Source organism: Arabidopsis lyrata (assembly GCF_000004255.2).
Source record: "Arabidopsis lyrata subsp. lyrata unplaced genomic scaffold ARALYscaffold_6, whole genome shotgun sequence".
NCBI lineage: Eukaryota > Viridiplantae > Streptophyta > Magnoliopsida > Brassicales > Brassicaceae > Arabidopsis > Arabidopsis lyrata.
The window spans coordinates 19,970,201-19,988,273 of record NW_003302550.1 but is presented as its reverse complement, the minus strand read 5'-3'; the positions used below and the strand labels follow the sequence as shown (position 1 = coordinate 19,988,273).

Below are 18,073 nucleotides of genomic sequence, written 5' to 3'. Positions count from 1 at the left end.
GGTTTCACGTTATAGAAGGGAGCGGTAAATCAAGAGGGTTGTGCTTGTTTTACGCGTTTGCGAATTGGTTGTAATTTGCTTTCTTGTTCTAGTGGAATCGAAATCTGGACGTGGTCCCGGGGAGTAGGAAAAACCGAACCTCGTTAACAAATTTCTTGTCTCGTTTACTTTCCGCTATTTATCGTACCTCATCCGCACTTACAATTGTACCATCCACAAACATCAAAAACACCTAATCTCTGTTTTAATTGTAAGTCTTGTCTAATGATATGAACATTTTGTAGATTTTTAGTGTTTTTATACTATACGGAAGTGAAGTATCTTCGTTGGTGTTTGAAATATTTTTGAGTGTTGCTTATGTTCTACTGTGGATCGGACCAAACCATATATTTTGCATGATTAGTGAGTGTTGATGAGACCATAGCCAAGTATACAAGAACATAGTAATGGATAAGTTGATGAAACGTGTGGGACGAAGATCCAACAGCTCTACTAGATTTTTTCTTTTTCTTTTTAGATTCAGTAGCAGTAATAGTATAACTATCATCATCAGTTTCAATATCTACCTCCTCACCACCATTCTCATATTCTTTGTTAATATCATCGGACACAAATTTTTCTTGGCAGGAGAGAGTCATCTACACAATCGATTTGAAAATACAAATACAATTAAATCATCAACACATCAATCTCTGGAAACATGTAAAACAAATTTGAATATATGGAAATCCATTAAAATCAGAGGTAGAAGTAGAAGTCTATAATCGTATTTATAGTAGTAGAAATCAGAAGTAGAAGTAGAAGTAGACATCGATTATAGTCAGAAGTTGTAGTAGAAGTGGAAATCGATTTCAAAACATGAAATATCTGATGAAACCATATTGCAATATATGGAAACATGAACAATAAACAAAAAAAAAAAAGAAATCGGACAAGCTTAGTAGCTTACCTTGAATCCGACAGAAGAATCAAAGAAATCGAAGCAGAGATGATCTTAAAGCCTTGGTGTCGCAGCCATCGCCTTCGTTGTCGCTTAAAGTCTTTTACGAATTAGGTAAGAGAATGAAATGAAGGGTAAGCCTAAGTCAATTAATTAGGTTAGACAAATTGTTCGGCTTGAGAGTTGGGATTAGAAAAAATCAAGACAGAGAAGAGTCCTAAGAGCATCTCCAACAGGGGGTTTTAGTTGGTTTAGGAGGAGGTTCTCTGGTTAAATGTTAATAAAAATAAATCAAAACCCAAAATTATTAGGAGAACCGGCTCTGTGGAGAGAGTTTTGGTAACCGGCTCTCTGTCGTCTCTCTCTTTTGTACGTATCACCATTGCGAGTTCGTTTCACCAAATCGGAGACCCAATTATATCTGTTTTTGTCCCCAATCCAACCTCCCACCAAACCCTCGCTTCGTTCCCTCGAAACAATTTGGTTCTTCTTTCACCGCCGATCCAATTATCCCACCGCCGAATCAGATCGTCATCGTTATCAGTGGTCCGAGCGGAGTTGGCAAAGACGCAGTGATCAACAAGCTTTGTCAAGTTCGTGAAGAGATTAGGCATCTAAAGATCTTTGATTACGTTGTGGTGAATGCGAAAGGGGGCTTGATGATGCGGTTAATCGCGTGGAATCCATTATCAATGCTGAGAAATCGATAGTTCATCAAAGGATTGTCAGGATTTGATGTGCAGGTACTCTATTTGATTGCTTGCTTCAAAGCTCCATGTGATTATAAAAACCTTGACTTGCTTAGATTCAATTGAGGAATAAGCTTTCAATTTACAGTATGGTTTGATGGGCTTATAGTGTGAAGTTTCTTGTTTGCTACTTGAGGAAGAATAGATATAGCTAGAGAAGCCATTTTTAACAAAGCGTTGTGAGATAGGAAGATGATTAGCTTTGATTGAATTAGTTGTTTAGATAATTTGGTGCTCTAGAAAACGAAGAAGTTATATGATTGATCTGTTTCGGTTTATTGTTGTTGCATGAGGGTCAGTGTTGTTGATTCGGATACATATATATGTATTATTTTACAAATTTGAATTTTTTCTTAAGAACCCCATTAGTGGTTGTAACCATTGGAGGACACAAAACTTAAGAGTTCTTATGCAAGTTTTTTAGTTTGAGAAAAGCTAAATTTATACTTAAAAATGCTGAGAACCCCTCAAAGACTTGTAACCATTGGAGATGCTCTAAGTGTTGGGTTTGGATTTATAAATTTTAATGGGTCAATTTAATTTGGGTAACCGATCACCAATCGGTTACTAATCGAACCGAACACCTAAGCATGGATATCTAAAACAATATTCAATCGATTTTATGCCTATATTCGTAACTGAACTGGATTATATGCCCAAGACTAAATAATTCATTGCCTTTACTTCCTGCTCCGTATCTAATTACTCTGATTCCTATAGGAGGTTCACATTCAATACGAGGGGCTGATGATATACATGTGAACAGATATTTCCATAGGAAGGATGAGGTAATGTAGAAGATGAGAAAATGGGCGTTGGAATGGAAGTTTGAGCTCAAGTCTCGATGGTCAAACAAAAGGAGAGTGATTTTGGTATATGTTGATGATAAATGTACTTAGAAGATGTGTGCAACTAAGATAGACTCATCTGAATTCTTTGTGGTGATGAAGTACTGTCATGAGCACTGATATACCTCGATTTTTACCGGTTTTAACTATGTTTTAGGTATAGATTTTAGAGTCTATTTGTTATTTCTAGTCCTTTTCAGGTTTTTACATGTTTGGGATGCATTTGGAGATTATGGAGCATTCTGGAGGAAAACAGAGAACTTATGCTGCAGAAGAAATCCGGAGACCAAAATTCGCGTAGGTGTCGATCGACACCACCCCTCGTGTCGAGGGACACCAATATCTGACGACAATTCAAATATGCGTTTTATTGAAGTTATGAAGATTTGCATATTCGCCCCAGAACTTTTCCCTATTTTCAAAGAAGTCCCTGCACGTTTTTAGAATATATATATATATAAGGTCATTGTTTAGACCTAAGCTTGGAGAGGCTATTCTCCTTATCTATTTTGTTCTTGGGAGCAAAACCCTGTGGGGATTCCCTTTATTGAAGATCTTTCTAAACCCTATTTTCTTGTTATATTCATTATTGATTTCTACTTCAACCATGTTGTTTGTTTCAATCTCCATGTTTGAGTAGTTTGCTTGTTAGGTTTAGGGATTCTCATTAGAGATTTAGATGAACTAGTAAAACGATTACCTGTTAGGATTAATCTATAGAGTTCTTCACCTTAGGTTGTTCTTAATGTTAATTCTAGCTTGATCACCTAGAATTTGATCATAGGATAATAGGTATTTGATCCGAGAGGGCACTTGTTACTGGAACTACCTCAGGTGAGCAAAAATATTTCTAGATGCATCGAGAGTTGGTCTAGGAGAATTTGTGAACATATCAAACTTGTGTTTAATGCTAGTCTAGATCTAGGAATCGCATCGAGAGGTAGAATTACTGATATTAGATTAGTTAGTTAGTGCATCGAGAGGTGGTTAGCTATTCATTAGTGTTTTGAGTTCTAGAATGGTTCGTTAAATAATCCTAATTAGTTTTCTAAATTTACTATTAGTTTATTTCCTGAGAAATTCCTAAGCCTAATGTTTTCCCCATCTGAATTTATAACCAATTTAAATTTGCTTTCTTTATTTTTAATATTCTTATTTTCTGTTTAGCTTAATTCAAAATATGTTAGTCTATTGTGTGAACACGAAAGCTTTGTGGAATTCGACCCTAAAATGCTACACACGATCTCTTATTTGAGAGAGTAGTCTTAGGTCTTAATTTGACTCACATCAAGCACACTTGTGACACAACACACAAAAATCCAAACCATAGACAAGCTACTACGAAATTGTTTGGGATTTTTTACTACAACAACTATGGAGAAAAGAAAGATGGACTAAGACCAAAACAGCTTATGGAGCTGGTCAGGAGAGATCATGGAGTACAATTACAATATAAAAAAGCTTGGAGAACGAAAGAGGAAGCTCAGATCATGGAAGATGGTTATTTCAATCTAGTGAAATGATTGTTCATAGCAAAGGTAAAAAATCATGAAACAGTTGCTTACCTTGAGATGGATCCTAATGGGAAATTCAAATACTTGTTCGTTGCATTTTACCCGTCGATTAAAGGTTTTGCTTTGATGAGAAGAGCCATTGATGTGGATGGTACATCCTTGAAGGAAAGTTTAAGGGAACTTTGCAAGCAGCGACTGCACAAGATGGAGATTATCGCTTATACCCGATAGCATTTGCGATTGTTGATTCAGAAAATGAAGCGTCATGGAGTTGGTTCTTTAGATGTTTGCTTACTATCATCCCTCATGCAGCTGATTTGGTATTTATTTCTAATCATGCTCAAGCCATTGCAAAAACACTTTCAGATTTGTATCCAACTTCCCATCATAAAATCTGCAAGTATCATCTTGGGAACAACATCATTTGCTTTCACAATTAGGAGCAATGATGTCATGTCTTTTATAGAGAGATACAATGAAGAGGGTGAAGTGATTGTTGAGGAGCACACGGAGGATGAAGAGGGTGAAGTGATTGTGGAGGAGCCCAAGAAAGATTCCATGGTACAGTGTTTCCTGAAGAAGATTTGGTGAAACCCATCTTTTGATATCATTACCTTGAGTATTGTTAAACTTGCGATCCTTCAATTTTTGCATATTTCCTGATAACTTTTTTATGGCTTAGGTGCAAAAACTATTGTTCATCAAATAGTTACACAATTGTGATGATCATTTTAATGCATGAAAGTTTAGGGGTAAAAGTTTTCTGCCACTTGTTGAAGCTGCAGCAAATGTCTATACTTATCATGCATTTCAAGAGATTTTCAGTGACATACGGATTTCTAATCCAAAACTGGCAAAATATTTGGAAGTGGCTGATTTCAGGAAGTGGGCTCGTTGTTATTCATCATCGAATCGCTACAATATTGACAACAAACATTGTAGAGTCATTGAGTTTGTGGTCCACCTAAAGAACAAGACTTGCACATGTTGCATTTTTGACTCGTAAAATATTTTTTCTTACTTTTTATTCAATTATTTTTATTTGGGCATATATGTATGAACTACATTTGGACTCTACACCAGCATTAGAAACAAGAATTTTTTTTTTTTTTTTTTTTTTGTCGGCCAAACATTTCATTAATTAATAATAAGAGAGTACATCATACATTTTTAATAATCCCATGAGATAGTAAAAGGTATCAGAAACAAGACTTTAAGTATGGTTCACATTTTTTTGTTAAAATTTTTATTTTTTAACAATTTGAAAAAATTACATTATTTATCGAATGATAAATTTTGTATTTTGTATATAGATGTTGCAAAAAAAAAGGAAAAGATATATTTTATAAGAAAATTATTTGAATCATTAAATTTTTAAAAATATTTAAGAGTCACAATTATTTAACTTTAACCGTACTTATTAGTTTTTTCTTTTCAACTTTTACTCCTTTTATTTGAACACCACTTGTTTTACTTATTTAAGTAGGATATGATCCGCGGTACACCGCAGGATAAATAAATTTGTGTTTGTGTTTTATTTTATAACTTGATTATTTGTGTTGTATATATTTGATTAAAAAAATTTTTGTCACTAATCTTATGATTGATTATATTATTTTTTTGTAATAAAGCTAGATTTTACCTCGCGGTGTACTGCAGATTGATATTTTTGTAATTAAAAAGTTTAAATTTTAAGTTATAATTGTTTTGTTAATATTATTTGTTTTGTTTAGTATTTAAGATTGTATAATTGTATTTTTATTGTTGATTCTAAGATTTCACCCGTGGTATACCATTCCGTATTAATATCGATCCAAACCCGTCCCACCATATAACCATGTTCCGTGAAACTATAACACATTTTGTTATTTTTCTGTTTAAAAATATTTGCTTAAAAAAACATATAATTCGAGTCAATTAAATTTTTGCTTTTAAATGGTTCCCACAATATTTATATTTTTTATTTTTATAGAGTTCAAATATTATTAATAAAAGTGCGTCCAAACAAAAAAAATGTGGTCTAGGATTAAACCCGTAGTATACCAAGCAATAATTTTTATTTAATTTTTAATTGTTACCTTTGGAATATTTTTAATTAGAATTGTTAACTCTGGAATAATTTAAACACTAACTTTAAATATACAAATTTTCAACTAAAAATTAAATATTTTTAAAACTATTGCATTTAGAATTTTTTAATTTTAATTGTATATTAAAAATAATTGCGCGGAATTGTATATTTAATAGCTTTAAATTATTGCGCGGAAAAAATTGTATATTAGAATTGTTTACTTTGGAATATTTTTTTTGATGTATATGTACGTTGTTATAATGTTAAATGACATAGTGTCATTCTACTATTTCGAAGATTTTATATAAGTGTTATAAATAAGCTAATTATTTTTTGGGATTTTTTTATAAAAAAATAAAAAATCCCGCAATTAGACAAAACGAAGTGAAAGTCACAAAGTAGTAACGTTATGGAGACAAATAATTCTATGTCTCACTTTATCACTAAAAATAAGAAGTTATTTCTCCACTTTCCATTATGTCAATCTATTTTTGTTTAGATTGTTTGATTATACCTTTGATTAGCAAATAAAGGAAAGAGAGTTTTTTTTCTTCTTATGTTAATTGGTTGCATTTAAAAAAAATTAAAAGAGGCAAGAAGGACTTAGTCAGTTAGTCGTTACAAAAGCCCATTGTAGTTATTATTAGAAGAATCTAATTGTACCCAATTAAAGATAGAACGAAGAAGAAACATATCTAGTCAATGTCCATCTGAGAGTGACGATGCAATCTGTTATTACGCTCCTTACACTATCTTTCCAAAACATGCAAGAATTACCATTTCCTGAAGGAAGAGAGCTTTGTAATTGACACTTGTACGAAGAGAGCCACGAATCCAAACGAACAACGAAGAGATCAAAAATAATCCATTCCAATCCGAATCAAAATCTTTCGTGTACAAAAGGTAAGAGAAATTGTATGTTCATTATGTTATCTTGATGGATTCTTGTCAATCAAATTAAAAAATTGTTTGTTTATATGTGGGTGATATTGACATCGATTTCTCTATGGATTTGTTTGGAAATTATGAACTATACTAACATTGCAAATATATTGCTTAATCTTCGTATAATGATGTTGAAGATCCCTGAATGATTGATAATTATTTGGAAACATACTTGTTCTTATATCAATTCCAGAATTGTGGAGTTGATGAGTATGTAAACTCCTCTTTCTTCAATTTATGATATAATCCAGTTTTTAAGATTGTAGCTCATATATGGTCTTTCGCAAAATGATCTTTGGGAGGTACAACACTCTGGGAATAAGTTGTCTTGGAGAGGACAGAGAAATTCTCACTTTATCCTGTCTAGGTTGGACAGAGTGATGTCTAATGTGGCTTGGGCTGAATCATTTCCAGCTGGCAGATGCAAGTACCTCAGGTTTGAGGGGTCGGATCATAGGCCTTTGATCACCTTCTTTGACCCCACTAAGATCAAGAATAAAGGATCTTTTAGGTTCAATAGAAGCCTGAGAGGCAAGGAGGAAATTCATACTCTCATTTCTGAATCATGGCACCCGTGGGAAGCAGAGTCTCTGTTCTCCAAGTTTGGGAGATGTAGACGTAATCTTATTCAGTGGGCAAAGGATCAACTTGAGAGTAAAGTAAAGTTTATTAAAGAGAAACAAGAGAGACTGGAAGAAGAGCTCTCTGCCACAATACCTGATGTGGAGCAAATTACTTTACTCTCAGGACAACTAAAATCGGCCTATCAAGAGGAAGAAGCTATTTGGCGCCAAAGGAGCAGAATACAATGGTTGCAGGAAGGAGACCAAAACACGAGCTTCTTCCATGCGGTGACCAAGGGTAGGAAGGCCATGAATCATTTCTCAGTTATTGTGGCAGAGGATGGAATAGAACAATTTGAGGAAAAACAAATAGCAGAGACGGTTTCTAAGTTCTATGAGAAGTTATTTTCTTCAGTCTCGTGTAGTCAACTGCAGGTGGTAGAGGAGGCTATTCAGCCACAAATTACAGAGACAATGAATGCTAATCTGACTAGGATCCCGTCGGATGAGGAAATTCATGAAGCAGTTCTAGGTATCCATGCTGATAAAGCGCCTGGACCTGATGGCTTTTCGGCGGGCTTTTACCATTCGTTTTGGGATATAGTTGGTAAAGATGTGGCTTGTGAGATCAGAGACTTCTTTGTGAGAGGAGAGCTTCATCAACGCCATAATGAAACTCATGTTAGGTTAATCCCTAAAGTGTTAGGGCCAAAGAAAGTTTCAGATTATAGGCCTATCGCCCTTTGTAGCGTGCACTACAAGATAATCGCAAAGATTTTATCTAAAAGGTTGCAGCCTCTATTATCCTCTTTGATCTCTAAGCATCAGTCAGCTTTTGTGCCGGGACGAGCTATCTCGGATAATGTTTTAATCACGCATGAAATGCTACACTTCCTTAAGGTCTCCGGAGCTAAAGTTCATTGTTCAATGGCGGTTAAAACGGACATGAGCAAGGCTTATGATCGAATTGAGTGGCCTTTCCTTCATGCGGTCCTAAAACGTTTAGGGTTCCACAAGTTGTGGATTGGTTGGGTATTAGAATGCGTATCCTCGGTTAGCTATGCTTTCCTCATTAATGGGGCTCCTCATGGCCTAGTGATTCCTTCCCGAGGACTCCGTCAAGGAGATCCTCTCTCGCCGTATCTCTTTATACTTTGCACGGAGGTGCTCTCGGGACTTTGCCTAAGCGCTCAAAGAAAAGGAAATCTTCCGGGGGTACGAGTTTCCCGAAGAAGTCCTCTCATCAATCATCTCCTCTTCGCGGATGACACTATGTTTTTTAGTAAAACTAGTGTGAAAAGTTGTGAGGCTCTAATGAAAATTCTTAAAAGCTATGAAGAGGCCTCGGGACAAAGTATCAATGTGATGAAATCCGGAATCACTTTCTCTTCCAAAACACCACCGGAAGTTAGAGAAAGAGTAAAGAAGTGCTTGGGAATTAGTATTGAAGGAGGCATTGGAAAGTACCTTGGACTCCCCGAGCACTTCGGAAGAAGAAAAAAGGACATATTCACGGGTATTGTGGATAAAATACGACAAAGGGCTCTCTCATGGTCTAACAGATTCCTTTCCGGAGCCGGAAAGCAAGTGCTTTTAAAGGCGGTCCTTGCGTCTATGCCTTCGTATGCCATGTCTTGCTTCAAGTTGCCATTGTTACTTTGTAAGAGAATCCAATCGGTTCTTACTCGCTTTTGGTGGGATGATAAGCCGGATAAGAAGAAGATGTGTTGGGTAGCTTGGGAGAAGCTTACTTTAAGCAAAGAGAATGGAGGACTAGGCTTTCGAGAGATTGCCTCTTTCAATAATTCTCTTCTTGCAAAAATAGGTTGGAAGATCTTGCAACATCCGGATTCTCTTTTAGCTCAAGTTCTAGTGGGCAAGTATTGCCATTCTTCCTCCTTTATGGAGGCGAGTATTCCCGCAAATGCTTCCCATGGGTGGAGGGGAATAATGGAGGGAAGAGAGATTTTAAAAAAAGGTTTGGGATGGATAATTGGAGATGGGGAATCAACAAATGTTTGGAATTCACCGTGGTTGTCCCCATCTGTTCCATTGTGTCCAGTTGGTCCCCCTCCCCTTAAAGACACGAATTTGAAAGTTAAAGATCTCTTTCAGCCTCAAACCACTTTGTGGAACCTTGAGGCCATTAGAAAGCATGTACCTCATCATGAGGAAGATATACTCAAGCTGATTTTGAGTTCAAGACCTAAGCCGGACAAGCTAAGATGGTTGCCTTTAAAAGCGGGTATTTATACCTATAAGTCAGGTTACTTGTTAGATCAACCTGCTACTTTTCTAACTCAAATGGATAGTTTCAAATGGAGCACCAATGTGTGGAAAGTTTGTACTTCACCTAAGTTGAGAATGTTCTTGTGGAAAGCAGCCCGAAATGCTCTACCTTTGGGAAAGGACCTCGCAGTTAGAGGTGTTGCTGCAGCTGCACTTTGTAAAAGATGCGGAGAAGAGGAAGACTCGTTGCATATCTTCCTTAGATGTCCCTTTGCTTGTAAAGTCTGGGAGCAGGTCCCTGCTATGGGCAAGGTGGCAGTGAACAGTGTGGACTCTTTTCAGAGTTTGTTGGTTAAGGCGGGGAAGATGGTGTCTTTACCACCTGTTGGTCTGGGAACCACACCTCTGTTCCCATGGATCCTCTGGTTCTTGTGGAAAGCGCGGAACCTACTACTCTTTGAAGATAAGGTGGTGACTGAGGATGACACTCTGCTGAAAGCGATTAAGGAGGCAAGGAGCTGGCAAGCAGCTAAGGGGACGCAGTCTCAGAAGAAACCAAGTCAGAAGGCTAAGGAGCGAGGCCCAGATCACTGCGATGCGGTTTCTTGCTTCTCTGATGCTTCTTGGTTGGAGCAGAAAAATGTTTGTGGTATGGGCTGGATTTTTAAAGATCCACAAAAGGTGGTTATCCAGCAGGGATCCTCTTCTCGACCCTTTGTTGCCTCAGCTCTTGTAGCAGAGGCTCTCGCCATGAAAGCAGCGATCACGGCGGCTTTGGCTTTGGGTGTTTCCAGGTTAGCTTGTTTCTCAGATTGTCAAGTTCTGGTCTGTCTACTCGCGGCTGATGGACAAGCTAACGAAATATATGGCATTTTAGAAGATATCAGAAGGTTGTGCTCTGGTTTTCTATCTTGCACATTTCACCATGTTTCTCGTATGTACAATGCTGAGGCTGACAGTTTGGCTAAGGCGGCCTTAGCGTCAAGTTTGTATCCTCCTCTTGGGAGTTGACTGTTTCGTCTTTTTTAATATAAGTATCGTTTTCAAAAAAAAAAAAAAAAAAAAAAAAAGCTCATATATCTATCAAGATGAAACCTGAAGAGGAATTTTAACGGAAAGTTATAAAAGTTCTTTAAAGTAACTATTTTATCAACTTCTCATTTCATATAAGATTGTCTCTATAAAGATTAAGAGTTTTACAAATGAAAATAGTACAAACGCAAAGCAATAAAGACCAATTCATCTTCACATTGCTTATTTTCTTAAAATAGCTTACTAACATGTGTTTTGTTTCATCATTAAGCAAGAGTCATCTGTTAACACAATCTATGGATAAAAAGGTAAGTACACAATCTATGGATAAAAAGATAAGTAAGAGAAAAAAAATTTCAAATGGTTTAAGAAATATGTGTCTATGAATGATATAAGTCTTCAGAAAGAGAGCTGGCAGATGGAGAGAAGGTGACATGCATCACCGGAGCTTCGGGTTACATAGTGTCTTGGATTGTCAAGCCTTTTCTCCTCAATAGCTACACCCTCAATGCCACCGTTCGAGTCCCAAGTTTGTTCTCTTCTTCTCTCTTTCTTTCATTCCTTCTACTTTTCTCCAGGCAATTTTTTTCTGTCCCTTTTATCACCAAATTTATCTAGATGTTTTCTAGAAGTATATGACACTTAACAAAAGAATATTAACATAAGCAATCGACCACTTAGATACAAAAAAGGACTTTGTATCTTATATGAAATTACTAAGAATGTAGAAACATCAAAGAAAACAAAAGAAAAGGCTAAAGTTTCATTAAGACCTCAACACTATGTCAAGAGTCTCTTCAAATCTCATGTTGTATTGTTTTCATGTACGCAAGATCGTCAATTGAAACACGCCATGCAGTACGGTAAAACATCTCTAGAGGTATGCAAAATAAATGTTTTGCTAGATTAGAATTCAGAGGGATCATTTAGAATGAGAAAAATTGTGGTTGTGGTAATTGTTGAGTAAGAGATAGTTATTTATAGAGGAGATACAGTAGCGTCGGTTTCAGAATATCTTGTAGAGCAAGCAAAAGAAATCATAGATACGAATCAAAAATTAGAATGATCCACACATGTTTGAGGTAAGATTGCAAAATTATTATATAACAAAAACTATATTCTTGTTAACACATTTACGTTAGAATGTTCTAGATGTTTTGGTTTAGGCTATATTCTGATATTCCAATATCTTGAGAATATGCTTGTTGTTGTTAGTTTACAAATCTAAACAAAATCAAAATGCAATTATCAATTTGGTTTTCTTTTTTTTGTAGGAAAATCTTGCCAAAAGATATATTAACAACGATTGACGAAAATTAAGGAAAATCCGAACTCAAGATTTGCGGTTTACCACAGATTTTATTTAGGAAAATCTCAATAATTTGGATCCGGATTTTTGTTTGTTATAAATGCATATCTTTACTAGTAACTACATATATATACAAAATCAATCATTTTATTTCGTTAGGATTTTTTTTAGGAAAAGTCTCAAATTATGTGGATCCGAAAGACTTATTTTCGGGTCAAAATCCGGATCAAAATAGCATTGTAAATTGAATATTTGATTTCCATATCTTTGAAACTCAAATCTAGTTAACTGAAAATTAGGAATGTTTTGTGAATTAATTTATTGTTTTGTGAAATTTGCTTAAGACAATATTTTTGTCAGATTATTTTTGTAGGGACTAAATGTACAAATACGAAATTGTAAAAGATTTTTTGGACCAAAATCTTCTCCAAAAATATATATATAGATACTAATTCTATACTTACCAGCATGTATCTAATCTGTTTGATCTATGTATATCTGTTTTTAATCCGTTTGATCCGCACTGTACGATCCGCTATGAATTCTAATCAGGGGCGGACCCACATTGGTCTTAGGTGGGATATTTGCTCCATGCTAAATCTAATAAATATTATATAAACTAGAACTATGTAACTCAAACACACAGTTAGCTTAGGGAACAAAGGAAAAACAGTCTACTTTCCCACGAGAAGTATCACATCACGACAGATAGAGCCCAATCTATGATCACGTGCTAGATGTCTCCGAAAACATATTTCTCAACTTATAACCCTCTGAATCCATAGTTCGAAACCTATATCTCTCCAAAATAATAGTTTTTCACCTAAATATCCATAAATTTTGGTTTTACTCGGTTTACTATTTTCTTAACCAACTAATGAAGATACTTAACCGGATAAAACTTGATCTAAACCAATTACAACCTAATTACAACTAATTACCCGACCCTAGAAAAACATCCAACCCAACATTCTTCCTCACCCGATTAGTTCTTCATTTTCTTCTCTCCGTTTTTTTTTTTCTCGTTTTGTACTACCTTCATCTAATTCCAAATCAAATGATCATAAGATTAAATATGGTAAAACCCTTGTTCTAAAAATCGGCCGCCTAGCCGCCTAGGCGCTGATCGGAGGGGCACTGCTGCGATTTTGTCCAAATCGGTGAGAAAAATCGGAGATCCAATTTTTTGTCCGCCTAGACCGCCTAGGCGGCCGCCTAGCCCAATTTTTTTTTTTTTTTTTACTTTTTTTTTATCTAAAATTCAAAACGTCCTACTTATGTTTGTAATTTGTATAAAAATCATAAATTTGAAATTAAAATCTTGTTTTCATGTGTATAATGCAATTTTAAAAACAATATTATATAAATTTCTTAATTATAATGGATTAATATGTTTTTAAAACATTAAATAGCCCTAAAACTAATTTCCGATTAATCCCCGTGTAATCCCCGATTTTCTTGCTAGGCGCTAGGCGCACCCTAACCGCCCGACTAGCGCCTAGCGATTTTTTTAACACGGGGTATATAACCAATTTTTTTTTTTAAAACCTACCACCTAATCTTCTTCTTCCTCCACCATATCACAAAAACCAGTTAACACAAATCTACTAAGAAATTGTTTTCCTCATTTGACCCAGTTTTGACAAAACTCACAAGTCATCACTCCGCTATGAACCTCCGAGTAGAACCACCGGAGAGGAAGATGAGAAAGTCAAAGATTTGTCACCACCACCTTCACCGGAGACGAAATTGCCTTGAATTGCTTAGCCACAATCTCAAGACCGTACTACTCAACATTCTCAATCATTTCCAAGAGCTTCGGCTCAATTTTCTCTTCCACTGAGCTCTACGCAGCCACATCTCACCTTGGAATTACCGAACAGTGTCTCTAAGTCTATCAATGGGATCGCAACTATCAGTTTCCCCAATGGTTTACACTGGTCTAACGCTAATTGAACCGTACCCGACTCCATGATTAAGAAGAGGAGTAAGAAGAAGAAGACAATTGGACAGTTGTTGGTTCCCAAATTTTCCTTCTCTATCAAAAGCTACCGTTGTTGTTGCAGGATGTGTTGTATACTGTTTTTAATGTGAACTTTGATTGATTTTGCACTTTCAGAGATCAAAGTCCTCACAAAAAGAATTTCTTCACCTCTTTGTTTGTATGTTTTTTTTGGGTAGCTTCATCGTTTCTCTGTACACTAAACAAAAGTTTGAATATCCGAATTGTTTGGTTATTAACATTTTTTCGTTTGAAAATATATTTATTTGGATTTGGAAGGAGGAGGAAGAACGATGATGAACATGGAAGATTTTAGGGTTCTTAAATTTGAGAATTTGGGTATTTAGATCGGGTCGGGTTTAAAATGTTAGTCGGGTTTTAAATTTGGTTTCATATCAGGTTTAAGTGATTTAATATCGGTTTAGTTCGTAAACCGATTAAATCCAGATCTGTGGAGAAATAGATTTCTATCAATTCAGAGGAATTATAGATTGAAAAATATGTTTTCGGAGACATCTAGCACGTAATTATAGCTTAGTGGTTTTACATCCTAGTTTACACCACATCAACCCAACTTCAAGACACACCAACGTTTTGTTACTAATGGAATAATTTTCTTATAATTTTAATATAATTTAATTAATTAAATTATGATGAAAAAAATAAACTAATTAAATTATATTTAATATGTATATATATATATATATATATATATATATATATATATATATGTGAAAACCCCTTTGGCTTATTAGTTGACAAAAAGTTAATTAATGCTTCTACACCAAGAGGTCTGGGGTTCGAGTCCCAGATATTGCGATTTATTAATAAATTTGCAGATTAAATGAGGCAAGTGTGCATGAGATCTCCAGCGAAGTACAATTATAGTCGTTCGCCAGAATTCTACGCAGAGAGAGAAGTGTCGTCTGTCGTGGATCTAATAAGGGTCGGAAGGAATTGTCCATTGTAAAATCGTCTATATAACAGTTATAATAATTTAGAATAGAATAATAAATTTAGACGTAAAAATATATATATATATATATATATATATATATAGTATTTTAAATAGAATTATTTTCTGGATCTGTTGAGGTTTTGTATAAAAAAAAAAGAGATGGAAATGACAAAAGGAATAAATACGATACTTCTCTCGATCTACCTTACTTCAATGCCAAAAGATCTAGTTGAGCATTGAGATTGACACGTAACCAATTAAATACCTCCACGTAATTACTTCCTGAAAGTGGATAAGAACCATTCTTTTCGATCATCAACCGCTCTATTTCTGCAAAAAAACATTTGGGGGTTTTTCATTAGGGTTTCTGATTATTGCAATTCCAATCTGAAATCTTCGATATTTCGATCGTCATGGATGATTGGGAGATTCTTCAGTGCTCCGATACAGAATCAACTGATTCGATCACATCGGTGAAGAAATTGGAGTGTGTAAGTCTAATCGATGACGGTATGATTCTTTCTGATCATTTCTCTGCTACTGATTTGAGTCACTACGGTGTAATTGAATCGGGTGAGGTTGGTGTTGATTTGGGTTTTGATCAGTTCAATGTTAATCAATCTGGTGTTGATTGTGTTAGAAATGAATTAGGGGTTTATGATTCGGAAACTCGAATTTTGAGTGATTTTGAAGTTGCCAACGTTGAGAGCAAGGATGTTGCTGAATTAACTGATGCAATTAAGAGATTTTCGGAAGCAGACGGTCTCGAAGTCGTCGCTGATGGAAGGCAGTCTGGTGTTGAAGAGCCAATTGAGGATTCGAGCAAGTCGTGTTCTGATTTAGGGGGATGTGAATTGGTTTCTGGAGATTCTGGGGTTGTGAATGGTGAAGATGAGATTGTTTCTGATGGTGGAGTTGCTTCTAGTGAAGCATTTGAGGGAAATGAAGGGAATATTAGAGAAGTTGTGGCTGCAAATTCTGATGATGAGGGTAAAAGTAGAGAGACTGTGTGGTGGAAGATGCCATTTGTGCTTCTCAAGTATTCGGTGTTTAAGATTGGTCCGGTTTGGTCCGTCTCTATGGCTGCAGCTGTGATGGGTTTGGTTCTCTTGGGACGCAGATTGTATAATATGAAAAAGAAAGCTCAAAGGTTCCATCTTAAGGTTACAATTGACGAGAAGGTACACATTATAATCATTTTGGTTGAAGTTGGTAAGCTGGTCTAGATTGATTCGTTTTTGGTGTGACTATGTGAGCTACACTCTATATTGTGTTGATGCAATTGGTCTGACTTGAACTGTAGAATTTCAAGTTTAGTTCACTGGTTGTCCTTTCCTGGCTTAACTTAGATTTTGTTGTTAATATATTCGTATTGGAATCAAGAACAAAAATTGCTTAGGCCCCGCAGAAAATACTGAGATTTGATATTTTCCCTTATCTTACACTTACAGCTCTTTTACCTGTTATTTGTTTGGTGGTGTTTTCTTCTATCATTATCACGTCTTGGGTTGTTTATGATCTGTGCAGAAGGCGTCGCAGGTGATGAGTCAGGCAGCTCGACTCAATGAAGTGTTCACAGAAGTAAGAAGGGTCCCTGTGATCCGCCCTGCTCTACCATCTCCTGGTGCATGGCCGGTTTTGAGCCTTAGATGAGAAGCCGTTTCTACAATACCTATACACAGTGGAGAATCAATCGTACAATGTGCATCACTTTATGTATCGTAAGAAAACAAATCCATGTGTGTTTATGTCGTACCTATGCATAAGTAGTAGTTTACCATCTTATGAAATCGCTCATGTGAGTCGTGTCCCTGCCGTGGGATACACTGCAGAGTGATTACAGTAGCGATTTATGTATGTCCAGAGACTGAAAATCCCAGTTGGTTAGCCTTTTTATATGTTTGATCTTAAGAATATCACAAGCTATGTGGGTTTTGTTATGGATGTCATCGGGGTTTGAAGCTTGGAAATGAACATAGAGACGAGAACAATTCTCGAATCGCGATGACATAGTCCGAAGTCGATAAAACCGCTACAATGGAAATACTCTGCAAAATCATACTTTCGCATATAAATTGTTGTTGATACCACAAAATTTGAGCATAAGCTGCCGGCCCGAAGTTATATGATGCCTAAAGCAAAACCGAAAAATGTTGCCCTTTATAAAAAAAAATTTAAAACTGCCATTTTACATGTTACTTGAAAAAATATTATATAAATTTAAAGTATACTAGATTTTAATCCGCAGTACACCGCGAGATGATTTAATTTTAAAGTTAGTATAAAAATATTTTGTAAATTGTATCTCCTTATAATATATTTATTTATATCATAGTTTACAATTGTTATTAAGTAACAATATACCACGAGTCCACGAGACAATTATTAATAAACTGAGGATTTAACCCGTATTAAAGCGGTATATAAATATTGATTCAAATTCGTCCGCCATATAAATCTTTTTCGAAATATACCCGTTCCATAATTTCTTAACCTGTCACGTGATTTGTTTTTATTTTAATATTTAATAATTATTTATTATATATAAAAGTTTACAAATCATATCATTCTCTAAGACATTTATATTTTAATAAACTAAAGATTTAATATGTATTAAAGTGGCATGTTAACGATATTTTAAAATTTTATAAATATTGTTATTAAGTAATATTATACCAGATGATAATTTTTGGTTTTATACAATCTTTTCTAAATGAGACTGATTTAATATTTCTAATAATTGTGGTATTAAAAAAAAGGATTTAATCCGCATTGAAGCGGCGGATTAATGATATTTTAATCTTTTTATTATTGTTGATTCAAAAATCCGTCCCGCCAAACCCGTCCGGCCAAAATACTCATTTATTTTATTAATGTTATTATTTATGATATGATTCTGAATCATTGTCTAAA

The 18,073-nt window shown here is 35.3% G+C and overlaps 1 protein-coding gene and 1 long non-coding RNA gene across 2 annotated transcripts; both read left to right on the top strand.

Annotated features, from left to right (window-relative positions):
* The first annotated feature begins 96 nt into the window (after nucleotides 1-96).
* Nucleotides 97-2,699, top strand: LOC110227715. Its single transcript, XR_002331399.1, has 2 exons — nucleotides 97-250; nucleotides 2,410-2,699. It is a non-coding gene; the product is annotated as an uncharacterized LOC110227715 (long non-coding RNA).
* A 12,751-nt stretch (nucleotides 2,700-15,450) lies between these two features.
* On the top strand, nucleotides 15,451-17,104 carry LOC9310673. Its single transcript, XM_021022951.1, has 2 exons — nucleotides 15,451-16,341; nucleotides 16,688-17,104. Exons 1-2 carry the CDS (start codon nucleotides 15,574-15,576, stop codon nucleotides 16,811-16,813), a joined length of 894 nt encoding a protein of 297 aa, XP_020878610.1. The 5' UTR covers nucleotides 15,451-15,573; the 3' UTR covers nucleotides 16,814-17,104.
* Nucleotides 17,105-18,073: the final 969 nt, after the last annotated feature.